We start from the raw sequence: 21,172 nt of genomic DNA on the forward strand, positions 1-21,172 counted from the left end.
AAGATAACGTCAAATTCTCCTAACTTAAATGGTATCAAATCTACACAAAACTTACTACCAGAAATCTCAATCTCACAATTCCCACAAACTTGATTAACAGATACACATTCTTGATTTGCTAACTCCACAGTCATTATTTCATTTAAACACTCAACTGAAGAATTTAACTTACTAACAAAATCTTGTGAAACAAACGATCGAGTTGCTCCCGAATCTATTAACACTTTGGCACTTAAAGAATTCACATTAAGCGTACTTGCCACGACATCAGTATCCTGGATAGCGTCCTTCACAGACATATCAAAAACTCTAGCCCTTGGAGTCTCGTTCACTGTTGGGGTAGATCCCATAATCCTCAATACATTACTGACTTGGGCTGGTGTCTTGCAATCCCTTGCTATATGTCCTGGCTTCCCACATTTGAAGCATGTAAATCCAATAACTGGAACCTTAACTGCTGGATTTCGAATAGGCTGATCCTTATTTGCTGGCTCTTTTACTGGCTGATTTCGGAACTCCCTTGAATAGTGTCCTTTCTGATTGCACTTGAAACAAACTACATTCAACTTATTACAAACTCCTCCATGCTTCTTCCTACATACCTGAAAATCTAGAAAAGTTAATCTCAACAGATTCGGCTGTTTCACATTAACTGGACGGTTGCCCTGGCCTCCGTCGCCTGTATTTTGTCTCCTGAAATTAGAATTTCTCCCTGGCTCAAACTTGCCCTTCTTAAAATTTGGAAACTTCCCTGGTTGTGACTGACCTTCGTTTCCCTCAAATTTTCTTTTCTTACTTTCTTTCTCCTTCTGTGATATCTCGCTCTCTGTCTCTGCGATCATGGCCTTCTGTACAACTCCTGCATAGGTATCCAACTCAAAAATGGCTACCTTCCCTCTAATCCATGGTTTTAGACCTTGCTGGAATCTTTTAGCCTTCTTCCTGTCAGTATCCACATATGACGGCACATACCTTTATAATTCTTTAAACTTGCTTTCATAATCTGCCACCGACATATTTCCTTGCTTCAACTCTAAAAACTGCAACTCCATCTGATCCTGGACAAACTGGGGAAAACACTTTTCTAAAAACAATTCCTTAAACCTCTCCAAGTAATAACATCAGTACCTTCCAATGTCTTATCCATTTCCCACCAATAGGTGGCCTCATTTTTCAAATAATAGCTGGCAAACTCAACCTTCTGTTCTACCTTCACTTTCACTAAGGCAAATGCCTTCTCTATTTCCTTTAACCAAACATTTGCTTCAATCAGCTCTAAGGAACCCTTAAATTTTGGTGGGTTTACTGCCTGAAAAGTTTTGAAAGTTACTTGGGGATTGGTCTGTCTTTGCTGTTGTTGTGCCAGGTGAACTGTTTGTTGGGCCAAGATTTGAAGAATCTAGGCTATTGCTGGATCTATGGGTCCTGGGTTCACATTCTGGTTTGTATCATCTTGGTTGTTATTGTTGTTGTTGGTTTCTTCATTTTGGGTGTTGGTGCGGGTATTTCTTCTGGGAGGCATTTTCTGTAAAGAATCAAACAACTTATTTAGCTTTTAAATCAAATCTTTGCATAAAAGAAAAGTTTTATAGAACATAAATATCTCTTTTTAAAAACAGTTGTAACAGTTGGACTAAGTAAATTGCATGCTTCTTTACAGAATATAAACAGTTAAGGGAACAGGGTACATGGTATCACAGGGGTATAACTGGTGCAATAAATAAGGTAAAGTAGAACAGGTGCAGTAAAGTAAATGACAATGCTGAAAAGGAAAAGGTACTGATATATATATAGATCAAAAGTTTTGGGTGGTACAAGCGTAAAAATGCTTCGAAAGTAAAAGCAAAAGGGTACAACAACCTACTCATTAGTCAGCATATTTAGTCTATAAATACAACTCAAAAGTCTACTGATACATACTACACACTACTGTACATACTACACAACCATAACAACTCTAATCAGCATCTCCATTTCTCGATCTCTGACTCATGGCATGTCTAGACCTCCAATCTCCTCAAGCTCCTCTAGAACCCACTTAGCCCATTCCACTAGGAAATTAGGGGTGATGTCCTTATGTGTAGCCTCAGCAATCCTCACAGCAGTTGCTCTACGAAACACCTGAAGCCTCTCTCTAAGTCGCCTCTCACCACTCCCAACCTCTCTGGTACGCATGATATGCAATAACTCCCGAATCTGACCCTGTAGGAATCGCTGCTCCATAAGGCAAGCCTCAAACTGGTGACATGGAACAGGATAAGAAGAGAACTGGAAAGGTACTCCTGTAACTGAATGACCAGTAAAGCCTGAATCAGCAGGTGGGGGTCCTCTGATAGGTGGCGTCATGCCTGGGGGTAGAATAGCCTGTAATTGTACGGGCTGCAACACAGGTGGAGGTTGAATAACAAACACTGGTGGAACGACAGGACGTAGATCTGAAGATGGTACTCCAACGGAAGGCTCTGAGTGATCAGCTGATACGGGGATGAAAGAGTCGACCATCGCTGCTATCTGAAATCATATCGCTGTATAAGAATCTCGAACCACGATGCGAATTATACTAATACCTATTATACTATAGCACTCAACCTCTCAACATTCTATCTTTCTATTTCTTACTTCTAATTCTAACCCTCTACCCATTCCCGTCAACCTAGGCTTATGTCAGTGACTTATAACCTGTAGCTCTAATATTAAACATATGGCGCCCTCCAAACCCGGGTCAGAAGTTTGGGGTCCACACACACACACCTTATTTATAACATGCTTATAACAATAATAAAGATAATAATAATATACAGTGACCCTACTTACCAACTACCACGGACCGCAACAGGTTAAAGTATGCACACAAGCTAAACACACACTTATATTACAAACCGTTCAAATCACAACTATCGAAACTCAGAACTGAGTATTAAACATTATTACAAACTTTTACAAACTTAAATTACTCCAAAAGGTGCCTACTAGCTTAATTCGATCAACTTGAACCCCTAGCTCTCGCGCTGGACTGGGAATCCTCGGTACCAACAGGTTCCTTCATCACTGGAGAAGAACATAAACAACATTGCACAAATGAGCTAACTAGCTCAGCAAGTCACAATGACAAAACTGAGAACAATGATCATCAAGTGAAAAATGTTTATGATATTGAGTGAACAATGAATTATGATTTAGAATTGGATATTATATTTTTATTTTAAAAACCAAAGTTAGGCTGCTGATCAGTCACGCACTAACCCCGAGCAAAGCACACAGCACTACTCTAATTACTGGATCCAAGGCACACATTGGCCTAACTTGACCATTATATGGTCTGACCACGAATCTGGTCCACAATTTTATAAAAACAATCCAATTCTAACATAATAACAGGATAAACAATAATAAGCAATAAATAGAATCATTAACAACATTGGACATTCAATAATGAAATGGTTTCAATCTTTATGAGGATCAATATGGCATTTTCAAAGCTTGGCTGTTAGGTAATGAAAGAATTGGATAACAAAGGAATCAGTGTTTCAGAGTTACCAGGAATTGGTCTTTCAAATCATAAGGTACAATGGTTTGAGAATTTAAGTAATTCGGTTCAGTGTTTGGTATTTAGTTTGTATGTATTTGTGGAGTGATATCGTATATTGGTGGTTCGTATTTGGGTGTACAACAATCAATGTTTTAGAAAGAATAAGGTTTACGGCTCAAGATCAATAACTGGAATCAGGGTTTTGGGTTCAGTGCTTCAAAGCACTTGCAATATAGAACAGAAATATCAATCCACTACACTATATCTTGAGAAAGTTCAGAACACTTGCCTGGTATTAGCTTGCTATATTACGCTCACTTTCAATCACAACTGTCTTACTCCTCAACTATCTGTTTCTCTTTCCTACGCCTTGTCTCTTCTGTTCACATATTATAAGCATCGATCAATATTCAACTCATACAATCTTATTTGACATGTACTTCTATCTACCCTTCGTTTCACCCAAATCCGATTAACGGATTGAAAGTTATACTATAAACAAGTAGATACCGAACATATAGACCGACAGTTAACCAACAGGTCACATATAGCACATAACACGTCAAATAATCAAGGATATATCATTTATAAAGAAGTCTCGGGTCATAAACAGGCTTTCGGGTATTTAAAATGATTTTTAAAATATTTTACGGAATTAAAACGGGTCGTTGGATCAATTTCAGAGTAATAAACATGGTTCGGTTGACCAAATCTGGCTTCAAAACAATTTTATAATCATTATCGAGCCTTGAAAACAATTTACAATAATATTTTAAAGCTCGAAACTATTTTTCGGAATTTTTAAATCATTTTTAAATAATTAAATCTAATTAAATAATTAATTAAAATCAATTTATAATTAATTAAATCAATTAATCAATTAATTTTTGAATTAATTGACCAATTCATCAATTAATTATTAACTAAAATTAATTAACTAATTAGTTCAGATTTATTTTTGAATTAAAAATAATTTTTTGGAATTAAAATAATAATTTTTGGAATTTTCAGAAATTAAAAACGAATTTTTATAATTAAGATAAATAGGAAATATGATTTTTAAATAATTTATAAACAGGAATCCTATTTCTGCATGTTTTGGAAACCTGGGGGACTAAACTTCACCATCTTTAATAGTTCAGGGACTAAACTGCAATTTTGCAGTAATAGTTGCCGGAAAAACGACTGGCTCGCCGGAGAACTCGTCTCCAGCACCGTCACCCCTTCATCACCTCCAGATCACTTCTACTCATCACCAGAAATCTATTTATGCAATCAAAACATTTCAATAACCCCAGACTTGGCCGGAAATTGGCCAAGAACATCGCCGGTTTCCGGCGAAACATCGAAAATTTAAAAACACAACTCCCTTTGATTCACTAATCCTCTGTTAACGAGCTATATACCAATCGATTGCAAATTTCATTAGGAACACAACCCATTATAAATCAACAGCTAATAACCCCTAAATCAAAAAGGCCCAAATTTCAATTGAAAACATTCATACGGGTTATAAATCTTAATTTTGAAATTCGAAAATTAAACTCAATTTTGAACATGTTATTGAACTCCAAATCAGACATATGACATATGAAAATCATCAGGAAAACAAGCTCTACAACATACAATCATCAAATCCTCCCAACAATCATTCGTACAAAAATTCAAATTTTTAATAAAAATAATTAAAAATATAGAAATTAAACCTTGATTTCTGTATTAAAATGAGTCCTGGAATCTGAAAGTACACTCCAAATCCTTCGTTTTGGTTACTCCAACTTTCCAAACGAATTTCACTAACACCTCGAAACTGTGGTTTGATTCTCAGAAGGTTTTATGAAATTAAGGTTTTTCTCTGGAAAATTATATATTTAGCTGACTGCAAATGATTTTTGATACGAAATAAAATATGGTAAAGGCTATTTATAATTAAGGAAAATTAGTATCCCGTTGAATCATTCCGGATATGAAATGGTACGTTTATTTATAAAAACTGATGCAGACGGTACCGGTTTTCGGGATAAATATCCAAATCAGTACAATTTGTACTGCGGTCTTGGTCTCAGCGCCTGGTTACACGTATTACGAGGTTATAATTGTGATAGTTTAATAAAAAGATCCCGTTTATCAAAAATACGAGTTTTATTGATTTACCGAAACAAATAATGTATCGAAAATGTTGCGCCGGGACCCGCGCAGGACAAACCGTACGCCGGATCAAAAAAGTCGAAACATGGAAAATGCTCGGAATATTGCAATTAGGTTAGGAAGGAGTTCTCGGAAGAGTTTCGGGTTATAAAATGTAAAAACAGATGACGTCGGTTGGTTCCAGATTGAATAAAATAGTTTTTAAATACTCGGAAAAAGATTTTATAAAATTTATATATTTCCTATAAAATCATAAATCATCATAAAAATAAATAGGAAGATATGAAAATTATCTATATTTTATTTTGGACATATAAAAATTAAAATACTCAATTAATATTATTTTTAAACTTCCAAACACATTTAACACTTAACAAATAATTCACAGAATAAATACTGAACACATATAATAATTGTTTATTAGTAAAAATAATTACACGATATATCCCGAATATTATATCCTTCCCCCGTTAAAAGGATTCTGTCCTCAGAATCTCCTAAGAAAACAAATGAGGGTACTTTTCTTTCATATCACTTTCTAATTCCCAGGTTGACTCTTCAAACATTGGGTTTCTCCACAATACTCTTACTAACTTTACCACTTTATTTCTCAATACTTTCTCTCTTTCCTCTAGAATCACTATCGGACTCTCTACATATGACAAATCTGCGTGAAGCTCTATTGGCTCATATTCTATTACATGCCTAGAGTCTGGATTATATTTCTTAAGCATCGATACGTGAAAAACATTGTGAATGTCCTCCATGTACGGAGGTAACGCCAACTCGTAAGCTACTTTGCCAACGTGTTTTAGAATCTTAAAAGGTCCGACATATCTTGGGCTCAGCTTTCCTTTCTTTCCAAATTTCGTCAATCCCTTCCATGGTGATACTTTCAGTAATACCACATTCCCTTCTTCGAATTCCATGTCTTTTCTTGACTGATCTGCATATTTCCTTTGAGGGTCCTGTGCGGATATCAATCTCTTCTGGATAACTTCAATAACTTCCTTTGTCTGTTGCACTAATTCAGGTCCAAGTATTTTGCGTTCTCCTACTTTGTCCCAATACACTGGAGATCTGCATTTGCGTCCATAAAGGGCTTCATAAGGTGGCATCCAAATAATGGCGTGATAACTGTTGTTGTATGCAAATTCTACCAGAGGTAAATGCTCGTCCCAACTCCCTTTGAAATCAATTGCACAAACACGTAACATATCTTCAATCATCTGGATCGTTCTTTCACTCTGGCCGTCCGTCTGTGGGTGGTAAGCTGTACTCATATTCAGTCTTGTTCCCAAACATTCTTGAAAACTTTTCAAAAATCTTGAATTAAATCTTGGATCTCGATCAGATACGATAGACACAGGAACTTCATGACGAACTACAATTTCCTTCAGGTACATACGAACTAACTTGTCGAGCGAAAATCTTTCATTTATAGGCAGAAAATGAGCTGACTTGGTAAGTCTATCCACTATAACCCAAATGGCATCATGATTAGCCCTTGTCCTTGGTAATCCAACTATGAAATCCATGGAAATATGTTCCCACTTCCACTCTGGAATTTCCAATGGCTATCGCAATCCACTTGGTCTCTGATGCTCTGCTTTAACTCCTGACATGTATAACATCTGCTAACCTATTCCGCAATTTCCCTCTTCATATCTGGCCACCAATAATTTTCTTTTAAATCTCTGTACATCTTGGTACTCCCTGGATGGATTGAATACCTTGAATTATGAGCTTCCTTTGTAAAATTTCATTCTTCAGCTCTGTCACCGGTGGAATCCAAATTCTAGAAGAAAACCTAAGAATACCTTGATCGTCCTTTTGCGTACACAATTCTTCACCTACCAAACGATTTATATCTTGATCCATTACATCTTCCTGACACTTCTTTATCTTCTCTAACAACTCTGGCTGGAAAGTCATACTATACAGTTTTGCTTCACCAGGCTTGCAACCTCTAATTTCCAATTCCAATTTCTGAAATTCCTTATATATTTCTCCGGGCACTGATAACACATTTAACTTTTCCTTCCGACTCAACACATCTGCTACAACGTTCGCTTTACCGGGATGATAATTAATCGTGCAGTCGTAATCCTTGATTAATTGTAACCATCTCCTTTGCCTCATATTAAGCTCCTTCTGTGTGAATATGTACTTCAAGCTTTTGTGATCCATGTAAATCTTGTATTTTTCTCCATATAGATAATGTCTCCAAATTTTCAAAGCGAAAACTATGGCTGCTAGCTCCAAATCATGAGTAGGATATTTCTGTTCGTGTGGTTTCAATTGTCTTGACGCATACACAATCACCTTATGATGCTACATCAGAACACATCCTAGTCCTTTATGAGAAGCATCGCTATAAATTACGAAATTCCCTTGATCGTCTGGAAGTGACAAAACAGGTGCCATGATTAATCTTCGCTTTAATTCCTGAAAACTTTCTTCACATTTATCATTCCACATAAAATTTTCATTCTTCCGCGTAAGCTTTGTCAATGGTGTTGCAATCCTTGAGAAATTTTTAACGAATCGACGATAATATCGCGCTAATCCCAAGAAACTTCTTACCTCTGTGAGTGTTCCTTGTCTTTCCCAATTTGTAATGGCCTCAATCTTTGCTGGGTCCACTTTGATCCCTTCATTACAGACTATGTGTCCTAAGAACTGAACTTCCTGTAGCCAAAATTCACACTTCGAGAATTTAGCATATGACTTCTTTTTCCTTAAAATCTCCAAAGTTGTTCTTAAATGTTCCGCATGATCCTCTTCCATCTTTGAATAAATCAAAATATCGTTTATAAACACAATAACAAACTTGTCCAAGTATTCTTTGAAAATCCTGCTCATCAAGTCCATAAACGCTGCCGGGGCATTGGTCAATCCAAAAGACATAACTAAAAATTCATAATGTCCATACCTTGTCCTGAAAGCTGTCTTTGGTATATCCTCTGGCTTAACCTTTAGTTGATGATATCCCGATCTTAAGTCAATCTTGGAGAAGTACTTGGCTCCCTTCAACTGGTCAAATAGATCGTCAATTCTGGGTAATGGATACTTGTTCTTAATTGTAAGCTTATTGAGCTCCCTATAGTCGATGCACAGTCTCATGCTTCCGTCTTTCTTCTTGAAAAACAATACCGGTGCACCCCATGGGGATACACTGGGTCTGATGACTCCTTTCTCTAATAACTCTTGCAATTGCTTCGCTAGCTCCTTCATTTTAACGGGCGCCATTCTGTACGGGGCCTTGGATACTGGTTTTGTTCCAGGTGCTAAGTCGATTGCAAACTCAATTTCTCTGTCTGGAGGAAGTCCTGGTAACTCATCGGGAAACACGTCTGGAAATTTATTGACGACTGGAATATCTTCAAGTTTTGCTAGATCCTAACTTCTGTCAATCACATATGCCACGAAATGTTCGCATCCTTGCCGTAGTAACTTCTTGGATTGAATCATTTTTAAGAACTTCTTTACTTGCTTCTGGCCCTTGAACGTTACTATCCTTTCGTCTGGTGTGTTCACCATTACCTTCTTATTTCGATAATCTATCTGGGCATCGTGCTTAGATAACCAATCCATTCCTAAGATAACGTCAAATTCTCCTAACTTAAGTGGTATCAAATCTACACAAAACTTACTACCAGAAATCTCAATCTCACAATTCCCACAAACTTGATTAACAGATACACGTTCTTGATTTGCTAACTCTACAGTCATTATTTTATTTAAAAACTCAACTGAACAATTTAACTTACTAACAAAATCTTGGGAAACAAATGATCGAGTTGCTCCCGAATCTATTAACACTTTGGCACTTAAAGAATTCACATTAAGCGTACCTGCCACGACATCAGTATCCTGGATAGCGTCCTTCACAGACATATCAAAAACTCTAGCCCTTAGAGTCTCGTTCACTGTTGGGGTAGATCCCATAATCCTCAATACATTACTGACTGGGGCTGGTGTCTTGCAATCCCTTGCTATATGTCCTGGCTTCCCACATTTGAAGCATGTAAATCCAATAGCTGGAACCTTAACTACTGGATTTCGAATAGGCTGATCCTTATTTGCTGGCTCTTTTGCTGGCTGATTTCGGCACTCCCTTGAATAGTGCCCTTTCTGATTGCACTTGAAACAAACTACATTCAACTTATTACAAACTCCTCCATGCTTCTTCCTACATACCTGACAATCTGGAAAAGTTAATCTCAACTGATTCGGCTGATTCACATTAACTGGACGGTTGCCCTGGCCTCCATCGCCTGCATTTTGTCTCCTGAAATTATAATTTCTTCCTGGCTGAAACTTGCCCTTCTTAAAATTTGGAAACTTCCCTGGTTGTGACTGACCTTCATTTCCCTCAAATTTCCTTTTCTTACTTTGTTTCTCCTTCTGTGACATCTCGCTCTCTGTCTCTGCGATCATGGCCTTCTGTACAACTCCTGCATAGGTATCCAACTCAAAAATGGCTACCTTCCCTCTAATCCATGGTTTTAGACCTTGCTGGAATCTTTTAGCCTTCTTCCTGTCAGTATCCACATATGACGGCACAGACCTTGACAATTCTTCAAACTTGATTTCATAATCAGCCACCGACATATTTTCTTGCTTCAACTCTAAAAACTGCAACTCCATCTGATCCTAGACTAACCGGGGAAAATACTTTCCTAAAAACAATTCCTTAAATCTCTCCCAAGCAATAACATCAGTACCTTCCAATGTCTTCACCATTTCCCACCAATAGGTGGCCTCATTTTTCAAATAATAGCTGGCAAACTCAACCTTATATTCTTCCTTCACTTTCACTAAGGCAAATGTCTTCTCTATTTCCTTTAACCAAACATTTGCTTCAATCGGCTCTAAGGAACCCTTGAATTCTGGTGGGTGTACTGCCTGAAAAGTTTTGAAAGTTACCTGGGGATTGGTCTGTCTTTGCTGTTGTTGTGCCAGGTGAACTGTTTGTTGGGCCAAGATTTGAAGAATCTGGGCTATTGCTGGATCTATGTGTCCTGGGTGCATACTCTGGTTTGTATCATCTTGGTTGTTATTGTTATTGTTGGTTTCTTCATTTTGGGTGTTGGTGCGGGTATTTCTTCTGGGAGGCATTTTCTGTAAAGAATCAAACAACTTATTTAGCTTTTAAATCAAATCTTTGCATAAAAGAAAAATTTTGTAGAACAGAAATATCTCTTTTTAAAAATAGTTGTAACAGTTGAACTAAGTAAATTGCATGCTTCTTTACATAATATAAACAGTTAAGGGAACAGGGTACATGGTATCACAGGGGTATAACTGGTGCAATAAATAAGGTAAAGTAGAACAAGTGCAGTAAAGTAAATGACAATGCTGAAAAGGAAAAGGTACTGATATATATATAGATCAAAAGTTTTGGGTAGTACAAGCGTAAAAATGCTTCGAAAGTAAAAGTAAAAGGGTACAACAACCTACTCATTAGTCAGCATATCTAGTCTATAAATACAACTCAAAAGTCTACTGATACATACTACACACAACTGTACATACTACACAACTATAACAACTCTAATCAGCATCTCCATTTCTGGATCTCTGACTCATGGCATGTTTGAACCTCCAATCTCCTCAAGCTCCTCCAGAACCCACTTAGCCCACTCCACTAGGAAATCAGGGGTGATGTCCTCATGTGTAGCCTCAGCAATCCTCACAGTAGCTGCTCTACGAAACACCTGAAGCCTCTCTCTAAGTCGCCTCTCACCACTCCCAATCTCTCTAGTACGCATGATATGCAATAACTCCCGAATCTGACCCTGTAGGAATCGCTGCTCCATAAGGCAAGCCTCAAACTGATGATATGGGACATGATAAGAAGAGAACTGGAAAGGTACTCCTGTAACTGAATGACCAGTAAAGCCTGAATCAGCAGGTGGGGGTCCTCTGATAGGTGGCCTCATGCCTGGGGGTGGAATAGCCTGTAATGGTACGAGCTGCAACATAGGTGGAGGTTGAATAGCCAACACTGGTGGAACAACAGGACGTGGATCTGATGATGGTACTCCAACGGAAGGCTCTGAGTGATCACCTGATACGGGGATGAAAGAGTCGGCCATCGCTGCTATCTGAAATCATATCGGTGTATAAGAATCTCGAACCACGACGTGAATTATACTAATACCTATTATACTGTAGCACTCAACCTCTCAATGTTCTATCTTTCTATTTCTTACTTCTAATTCTAACCCTCTAACCATTCCCGCCAACCTAGGCCTGTGTCAGTGACTTATAACCTGTAGCTCTGATATCAAACCTGTGGCGCCCTCCAAACCCGGGTCAGAAGTTTGGGGTCCACACACATACACCTTATTTATAACCTGCTTATAACAATAATAAAGATAATAATAATATGCAGTGACCCTACTTACCAACTACCACGGACCGTAACAAATTAAAGTATGCACACAAGCCAAACACACACTTATATTACAAACCGTTCAAATCCAAACTATCCAAACTCAGAACTGAGTATTAAACATTATTACAAACTTTAACAAACTTAAATTACTCCAAAAGGTGCCTACTAGCTTAACTCGATCAACTTGAACCCCTAGCTCTCACGCTGGACTGGGGATCCTCGGTACCAACAGGTTCCTTCTTCACTGGAAAAGAACATAAACAACATCGCACAAATGAGCTAACTAGCTCAGCAAGTCACAATGACAAAACTGAGAATAATGATCATCAAGTGAAAAAGGTTTATGATATTGAGTGAACAATGAATTATGATTTAGAATTGGATATTATATTTTCATTTTAAAAACCAAGGTTAGACTGCTGATCAGTCACGCACTAACCCCGAGCAAAGCACACAACACTGCTCTAACTACTGGATCCAAGGCACACATTGGCCTAACTTGACCATTATATGGTCTGACCACGAATCTGGTCCACAATTTTATAAAAACAATCCAATTCTAACATAATAACAGGATAAACAATAATAAGCAATAAACAGAATCATTAACAACATTGGACATTCAATAATGAAATGGTTTCAATCTTTATGAGGATCAATATGGCATTTTTAAAGCTTGACTGTTAGGTAATGAAAGAAATGGATAACAAAGGAATCAGTGTTTCAGGGTTACCATGAATTGGTCTTTCAAATCATAAGGTACAATGGTTTGAGTATATAAGTAATTCGGTTCAGTGTTTGGTATGTAGTTTGTATGTATTTGTGGAGTAGTATCGTATATTGGTGGTTCATATTTGGGTGTACAACAATCAATGGTTTGGAAAGAATAAGGTTTACGGCTCAAGATCAATAACTGGAATCAGGGTTTTGGGTTCAGTACTTCAAAGCACTTGCAATATAGAACAGGACTATCAATCCACTACACTATATCTCGAGAAAGTTCAGAACACTTGCCTGGTATTAGCTTGCTATACTGCGCTCACTTTCAATCACAACTGTCTTACTCCTCAACTATCTGTTTCTCTTTCCTACGCCTTGCCTCTTCTGTTCACATATTATAAGCATCGATCAATATTCAACTCATACGATCTTATTTGACATGTACTTCTATCTACCCTTCGTTTCACCCAAATCCGATTAACGGATTGAAAGTTATACTATAAACAAGTAGATACCGAACATATAGACCGATAGTTAACCAACAGGTCACATATAGCACATAACACATCAAATAATCAAGGATATATCATTTATAAAGAAGTCTCGGGTCATAAACAGGCTTTCGGGTATTTAAAATGATTTTTTAAATATTTTTCGGAATTAAAACGGGTCGTTGGATCAATTTCGGAGTAATAAACATGGTTCGGTTGGCCAAATCTGGCTTCAAAACAATTTTATAATCATTATCGAGCCTTGAAAACAATTTAAAATAATATTTTAAAGCTCGAAACTATTTTTCAAAATTTTTAAATCATTTTTAAATAATTAAATCTAATTAAATAATTAATTAAAATTAATTAATAATTAATTAAATTAATTAATCAATTAATTTTCGAATTAATTGACCAATTAATCAATTAATTATTAACTAAAATTAATTAACTAATTAATTCAGATTTATTTTTGAATTAAAAATAATTTTTTGGAATTAAAATAATAATTTTTGGAATTTTCAGAAATTAAAAACGAATTTTTATAATTAAAATAAATAGGAAATATAATTTTTAAATAATTTATAAACAGGAATCCTATTTCTGCAAGTTTTGGAAACCTGGGGGACTAAACTTCACCATCTTTAATAGTTCAGGGACTAAACTGCAATTTTGCAGTTTAGTCGCCGGAAAAATGACTGGCTCGCCGGAGAACTCATCTCCGGCACCGTCACCCCTCCATCTCCTCCAGATCACTTCTACTCATCACCGGGAATCTATTTATGCAATCAAAACATTTCAATAACCCCAGACTTGGCCGGAAATTGGCCAAGAACATCGCCGGTTTCCGGCGAAACATCGAAAATTTAAAAACACAACTCCCTTCGATTCATTAATCCTCTGTTAACGAGCTATATACCAATCGATTGCAAATTTCATAAGGAACACAACCCACTATAAATCAACAGCTAATAACCCCTAAATCAAAAAGCCCCAAATTTCAATTGAAAACATTCATACAGGTTATAAACCCTAATTTTGAAATTCGAAATTTAAACTCAATTTTGAACATGTTATTGAACTCCAAATCAGACATATGACATATTAAAATCATCAGGAAAACAAGCTCTACAACATACAATCATCAAATCATCCAAACAATCATCCGTACAAAAATTCATATTTTTAATAAAAATAATTCGAAAATAATTAAAAATATAGAAATTAAACCTTGATTTCTGCAGTAAAACGAGTCCTAGAATCTGAAAGTACACTCAAAATCCTTCGTTTTGGTTACTCCAACTTTCCAAACGGATTTCACTAACACCTTGAAACTGTGGTTTGATTCTCAGAAGGTTTTATGAAATTAGGGTTTTTCTCTGGAAAATTATATATTTAGCTGACTGCAAATGATTTTTGATACAAAATAAAATACGGTAAAGGCTATTTATGATTACGGAAAATTAGTATCCCGTTGGATCATTCCGGATATGAAATGATACGTTTATTTATAAAAACTGATGTAGACGGTACCGATTTTCGGGATAAATATCCATATTAGTACAATTTGTACTGCGGTCTTGGTCTCAGCGCCTGGTTACACGTATTACGAGGTGATAATTGTGATAGTTTAATAAAAAGATCCCGTTTATCGAAAATACGAGTTTTATTGATTTACCGAAACAAATAATGTATCGAAAATGTTGCGCCGGGACCCGCGTAGGACAAACCGTATGCCGGATCGAAAAAGTCGAAACATGGAAAATGCTCGGAATATTGCAATTAGGTTAGGAAGGAGTTCTCGGAAGAGTTTCGGGTTATAAAAACGTAAAAACGGATGACGTTGGTTGGTTCCCGATTGAATAAAATAGTTTTTAAATACTCGGAAAAAGATTTTATAAAATCCATATATTTCCTATAAAATCATAAATCATCATAAAAATAAATAGGAAGATATGACAATTATCTATATTTTATTTTGGATATATAAAAATTAAAATACTCAATTAATATTATTTTTAAACATCCAAACACATATAACACTTAACAAATAATTCATAGAATAGATACGGAACACATATAATAATTGTTTATTAGCAAAAATAATTACACGATATATCCCGGATATTACAGCTGGAAACAGTGTATGTATGTCAACCAGAAGGGTTTGTCAAAGAGAATCAAGAGCACTTGGTTTATAAATTAATGAAAGCGCTGTATGGGCTACGTCAGGCCCCTCGGGCATGGTATACAAAACTAAACAAATGTCTGGAGTACTTGGGTTTTGTTAAATGTCCTAATGAGCACGTCTTTTACACCAAAAGGGAGGTAGCTGGTTCACTGATTGTTGGTGTATACGTCGATGACTTACTGATAACTGGAACGAGCATGTCAATGATCAATGACTTCAAGTGTCAAATGAATAAGGAGTCCGATATGAGTTACCTTGGAAAATTAACTTATTATCTTGGCATCGAGGTTAATCAACAGAAGGGTTATACGGAGCTTAAATAGTCAGCATATACAAGGAAATTGCTTGAGAGAGGTTGTATGGCTGGATGTAATCCAGTAAAGTATCCGATGGAGCCAAACATGTTGCTCTGCAAGGATGAGCAAGGGAAAGCTGTGGACTCTACTCAGTTTAAGTCCTTAGTGGGAGGGTTGAGGTACCTCGTACACACCCATCCTGATCTCGCATTCTCAGTTGGTATTATCAGTAGATACATGGAGCGTCCAACAGTGGTCCATCAGAATGCACTCAAGCGTATATTACGGTATGTAAAGGGAACTATTGACTATGGGTTGGTATATTCGCAAGGCTCAGGAAACTGTCTCTTGTCTGGATATTCCGACAGTGATTTGGCAGGGAATATTGAGGATCGAAGGAGTACGGGAGGCATGGTCTTTTACTTGAACGAGAGTTTAATCACCTGGGTATCGCAGAAACAACGGTGTGTGGCGTTAAGCTCGTATGAAGCTGAATTTATGGCAGCCACTGCTACAGCCTACCAAGGAGTATGGCTCCGTAACTTGCTCAGTCAGCTAACAGGTGAGAAACAAGGTCCTGTCACAATTTATAATGACAACAAATCTGCTATCGATTTGGCAAAAAATCCGGTTTTTCATGGGCGTAGTAAACATATTGACGTTCGTTATCATTTTATACGCGAACGTGTGGAGTGGGGGGAGATTGTTATCAAGCATATAAGAACTGAAGATCAAAAATCAGATGTCTTGACCAAGGAAATGGCTACTGTGAAGTTCGAAAGAATGTGCGCATTATTGGGTGTCAAGAAGTTGCATAAAGGAGTTTAGACTAAGGGGGAGCATGTTGGAATATAGTCTAAACTAAGTTAGAATAAATATGTTAATGTCAAGTTTTGTGGCTGTCAATACGTGTTATTTGCTTTTGAATGGGTCGTGTTCAGTTTTAGAAATAGTAGGAGTGTTTTGAATAAGTGAAGTAGTGGTAGAGTCTTTTTAGGAGTAAGTTGCTATTTTTTAGCAGTACGGGGGTTATCTTTATATTCTCTCTTTTGTAACTCAGTTCTTTTCTATGTTCAGAAATATATCAGTAGGCTTTTGTTTTCCTTTCAACGTATTACTCAAACAGGTGTTATATATATATATCGTGTGTGTTAGGAACATCAGCCTGAAACCAACAATAAATGATTTACGGAGGGATATTAACCTTTTCCCTAAAAATATCACGTTAAATCTCGGTTCACATGCATTTTCAAAGACATAAGTACCAACTTATCTAATAATACAAGCAACAAGACAATCTATGAACAACTGTGTAACTTAAAGCGCTTGCAGAAAATAGTAAAACAATTCAAACAAAAACAAAGCAAGTTCCCTTTGTACACCTCTACCATTCATGTAATAACTCGAATTTTTGAGACCCTGTAAAACGTTTAATGAATAGTAACCCTGACAGACGGGAAAACTTTTGAGCCCACACTATATAGTGCATAAGAAAATGAGTTTCGGAATAGATATTACGACTATACGTACCAAATAAGTGTATGTAAACGCTATTAGTTTTCGAAGAAAACGAACTTTGAAAAACAACCGTAATTACGACTTATCAAGGACTACGGGAATCACAATATAATTACGAGATTAAAATCCTACGGATTTATATTCAATTAGGATAAATAAAAATATAAGGAATAAATACGAAAAGAATTACATTGCGAACCATTTACGAATAAGTATTGTGGAGAACGTTTAAGTAACCGAGCGAACGCGTAAATGATTAATTAAACGTAATGCACTACTAAACCATGGTAAGGAAGTAACCATGGTTACTTCATCAAATAGTAAGCTAACCCTAGGATGACCAAGCTAGCTAGCAAATAGTGTGCTAAGGAGCTAACCTTGTATTTTAGCTTGTAAGCTAGCAAGCTACAAAGATTTGTCCATGGATTTGGAGACAAGGAATAAACCTAAGCTATCCTAGGAAGAATAAAGATTAACTTGCAAAGATATCAAGTCACCTTCCAAGAAGCAACCTAGAATTCATCCAAGAGAAGCAACCAAGGGCTATAAATACCCCCCACCCCCATTTGCTCCCATTCGGCTATTTGAAGAAAAAAAAGAAGGAATTACAATTCAAAACTTCAAGCTCTAGTTCTTGTAAAATCCCACAATTATTTCCCAAGCCTCCTAGCAACTAAAATAAGGTAAGAAAAATCTTTCATCTCTTTTTATCAAGGTTTGATTGGTGGAATAAATTCAAGAAACTCACTAGTGAATAGTGTGAATAGTAACCTCTCTTTGGTTTCTTGATTTTAATGGTGGTTTTAGGTTCCAAAAATCATACCAAGCACTTCCAAGCCTCCACCATCCTCAAGAACACATCTCAAGCTTTCAAGAAAGGTAAAAATCTTTGACCTAACTTTATTAAAGGTTCATGTTTAAGATCCATTTAGTGGGTGTTAGTAAACCTAGCTTACTAAGTGTTGTTTATGAAATCTTGATAATTAAGTTAAGTAGATTTAAGGTTGGTTGTTGTTGCCTCAAGAACATGATGTTCTTGAGAGAATTTTGTGTGTTGATGATGATATGATGATTGTTGGTGGTTGTGTTGATAGTTAAGGTATAAACGAAACCCCGATCGTAAACGTAACTTCGTTAAAAACAACAAACCGTAACTTTAAGTTTCTGCAGAATGTCTAGAAGTTGTAAACTGTAGATTCTTAAGAAATAACCTTTTTTTAAGATAGAAAATGTTATAAGGATCGTTTAGGCGCTTGAATCGCTTAATTCCGATTTACGGATCAAAAGTTATGATCGTTTTAGTAAAAGTGTTTTACGCGAAAAAAACTGCTCAAATCACGAACTTTGAAAATATAAAGGATAGAGTTAAAGGTATTCATAAATCATGAAATTTTTACAGAGAGTAACATGTGGATTTTCCTAACTTTCATAAAAATTTCCAGTAAAAATAATGATTTCTCAATTTTATAAAAATGTCGGAGCCGAGACCGCGCGAGTAGAAACCGTAAGAATCCTTAAGCGGAGCCGACAACGATAATGAGAATGAACTCAAGATACTTAGGAAAATGAAGTGACCATAAAGTATTTATGACTTAAAAGAAATGTTAAGGGTAGTATGAGTTGAGAGGGTGTATAATGAGTAGCTCATGAGTGCGAATTACCGTGAATTAGGACGGAACCTAACGAAATGAAATGTGTTTATGGTTATAGATTTCTGAGCGGAACCTAGAGCATCCTCCACCTCGAGATACCCAGGCAAGTTTACAAACCCAACTCCATTTTACTGTTGTGTTGTGAAAAGATTGTTTTACTATCATCGCATAAATACTATGTTTGCCATGATACGTAGTTTTGAATTTTCGCATGATATAGCGATGTTGTACGATAAGTATATATCGTGAAATGTTATTTCGCTTTAAGCGTAATGTATGATAGAAGACCGAGTGTCGGTCGGGATTTAAGATAAAACCCGGGAATCGTTCCGGAGATATTATAGGACGGATATAAGTCCATAATAGTACGTTTTAAAGGGACTCATCGTCCACTTACGAAACATTAAAACACCTCGAACTTTTAAAACGATTTCCCAATGAGCATATTCCCTCAACTATATTTTATTGATTCAGATATTAAATATTATATACGTATTCCTTTATTGTAGGAGTAGTATACTTCAACGTTTATTTGTTTCAAGCCCGATTAATCATTATAGATTATTAATTATGTAAACACAAACTAGTTGAGGAACACTATTTAAATAAATCTTTTAAAAGAATAACTCATTCGAGGTATGATGAATATCAATTATCATTTAATTATTTATAGACTACTATTTAATTAATGATTATTTATTTAAGGATTGTTATTGATTTAAAGATCATAGATCCTGATATACCTTCTGATTTAGAAGTATCATTCGAATAATTTCAGATCGTCGGTGAATATTATCCCTGCTTATTATTATATTGAATATAGTTTCAAGAAGAAACTTTTCCCCTTATTAATTATCTGTTGATAACGGTCAACTCACATCCCTAGTACTTCCTCCGAAATTCTCGGAAGTACGTATATACATATATATACACTTATATTCTAAAAAGATAAATAATCTCTATCAACAAGCAAAATGCTTGGGGATCTTCGATGTGGTTCAAGTTCCCGGGATGGATAGAATTCTGTTGAAGGAGAATGAAGGGGTAGACTCTGGTACTACGTGTGCTGGATGGGCTACCAAAGGTACCGCAGGCGAAGGTACTTTATGTACTCAGGAACTTGTGAAGTATGTGTATACCCTAAAATGGGACACGTAGCCCGAATGTGGCCAGGGCGATACCCGAGAGATGACGGTATTAGTCCTTTTACTAGTAAAGAAGGTTACTTTCCGTAGGACGACTGATCATCGTATGCGGTGGCTCTTGTGAGATGTCCAAAAATCTTCCAATTGGAATTGATATGCAATACCGTAACCCAAGCCTAGGTGCTGGGATTACTATTAAGGTATTCGCAGGTTATAAAAACCCCTTAAAAGAATTATTCTCATAAGAAGGTGTAGGACACCGAGAAATCTACTTTTAAATAAAACATATATATAATATATGATGTTATTATACAGTCATTTTCATACTGTACATTATTATGCTGAGCATCTTAGCTCACACTTGTTTTCTTAAATTGACACAACACAACAGTGAATCAAGATGCCTGCCATGAGAACCACAGCCAGGAAATGGGTAGGAAATGGCCAGCTGTTCCGTAGATTGTTTGGTGCAGTACCTCAGGTAGTCGGAATAAGCTGGATTAGTTTTCAGTTGTTTATAGTTTGGCTTATTTATAATTATGGTTTCTGTGAAATAAGAAATAAGAAGCGTATATTCGGCCGGCGGATTAACCTTACTTAAAGGTCACCCCCGGTAAGACTAATTACATTTGGGTTGTAATAAAATTTCTCTAGTAAATGATGGTTCGTTTCCAAGACAATAACCTGTAGTGTGTGTGTGTTAAGGGTGGGGTCGTGAAGCGTGAGTATTTACATATTGTAGTGTGAGTTGTGTGAGTTTAGATAGCATGGCTTCCGAGACTCCTGACCCCGGGTTTTGGGGCGCCACAATTCATAAAGCTAATATTTAGCACATATTATTGTACAGATGTGTAACTGTGTATAAGCTGCAAAAATGTATCAAGATTTTAAGTGTATAAAACTTAAATGTACTGTATTTACAGTGGATACTGTCATGATCTCTTAGTTGAATGCCTTTACCAGCTATGCCTATAACTATAGAAATGGTATCAGAGCCTTAGGTTATCAAATCTTGGAAATGATAGGATATAAAATATGTAGACCTAAGAATAATAAAACAATCAATTAGAGCCCAA

General features: G+C 36.4%; 1 protein-coding gene across 1 annotated transcript; it reads left to right on the forward strand.

The window, feature by feature from the left end:
* The first annotated feature begins 15,844 nt into the window (after nucleotides 1-15,844).
* LOC141660811 (secreted RxLR effector protein 161-like) lies at nucleotides 15,845-16,609 on the forward strand. Its single transcript, XM_074467795.1, has one exon. The coding sequence runs from the start codon at nucleotides 15,845-15,847 to the stop codon at nucleotides 16,607-16,609; it is 765 nt and encodes a 254-aa protein (XP_074323896.1).
* The last annotated feature ends 4,563 nt before the right edge of the window (nucleotides 16,610-21,172 follow it).

This window comes from Apium graveolens, chromosome 5 (genome assembly GCF_009905375.1).
Source record: "Apium graveolens cultivar Ventura chromosome 5, ASM990537v1, whole genome shotgun sequence".
Lineage (NCBI taxonomy): Eukaryota > Viridiplantae > Streptophyta > Magnoliopsida > Apiales > Apiaceae > Apium > Apium graveolens.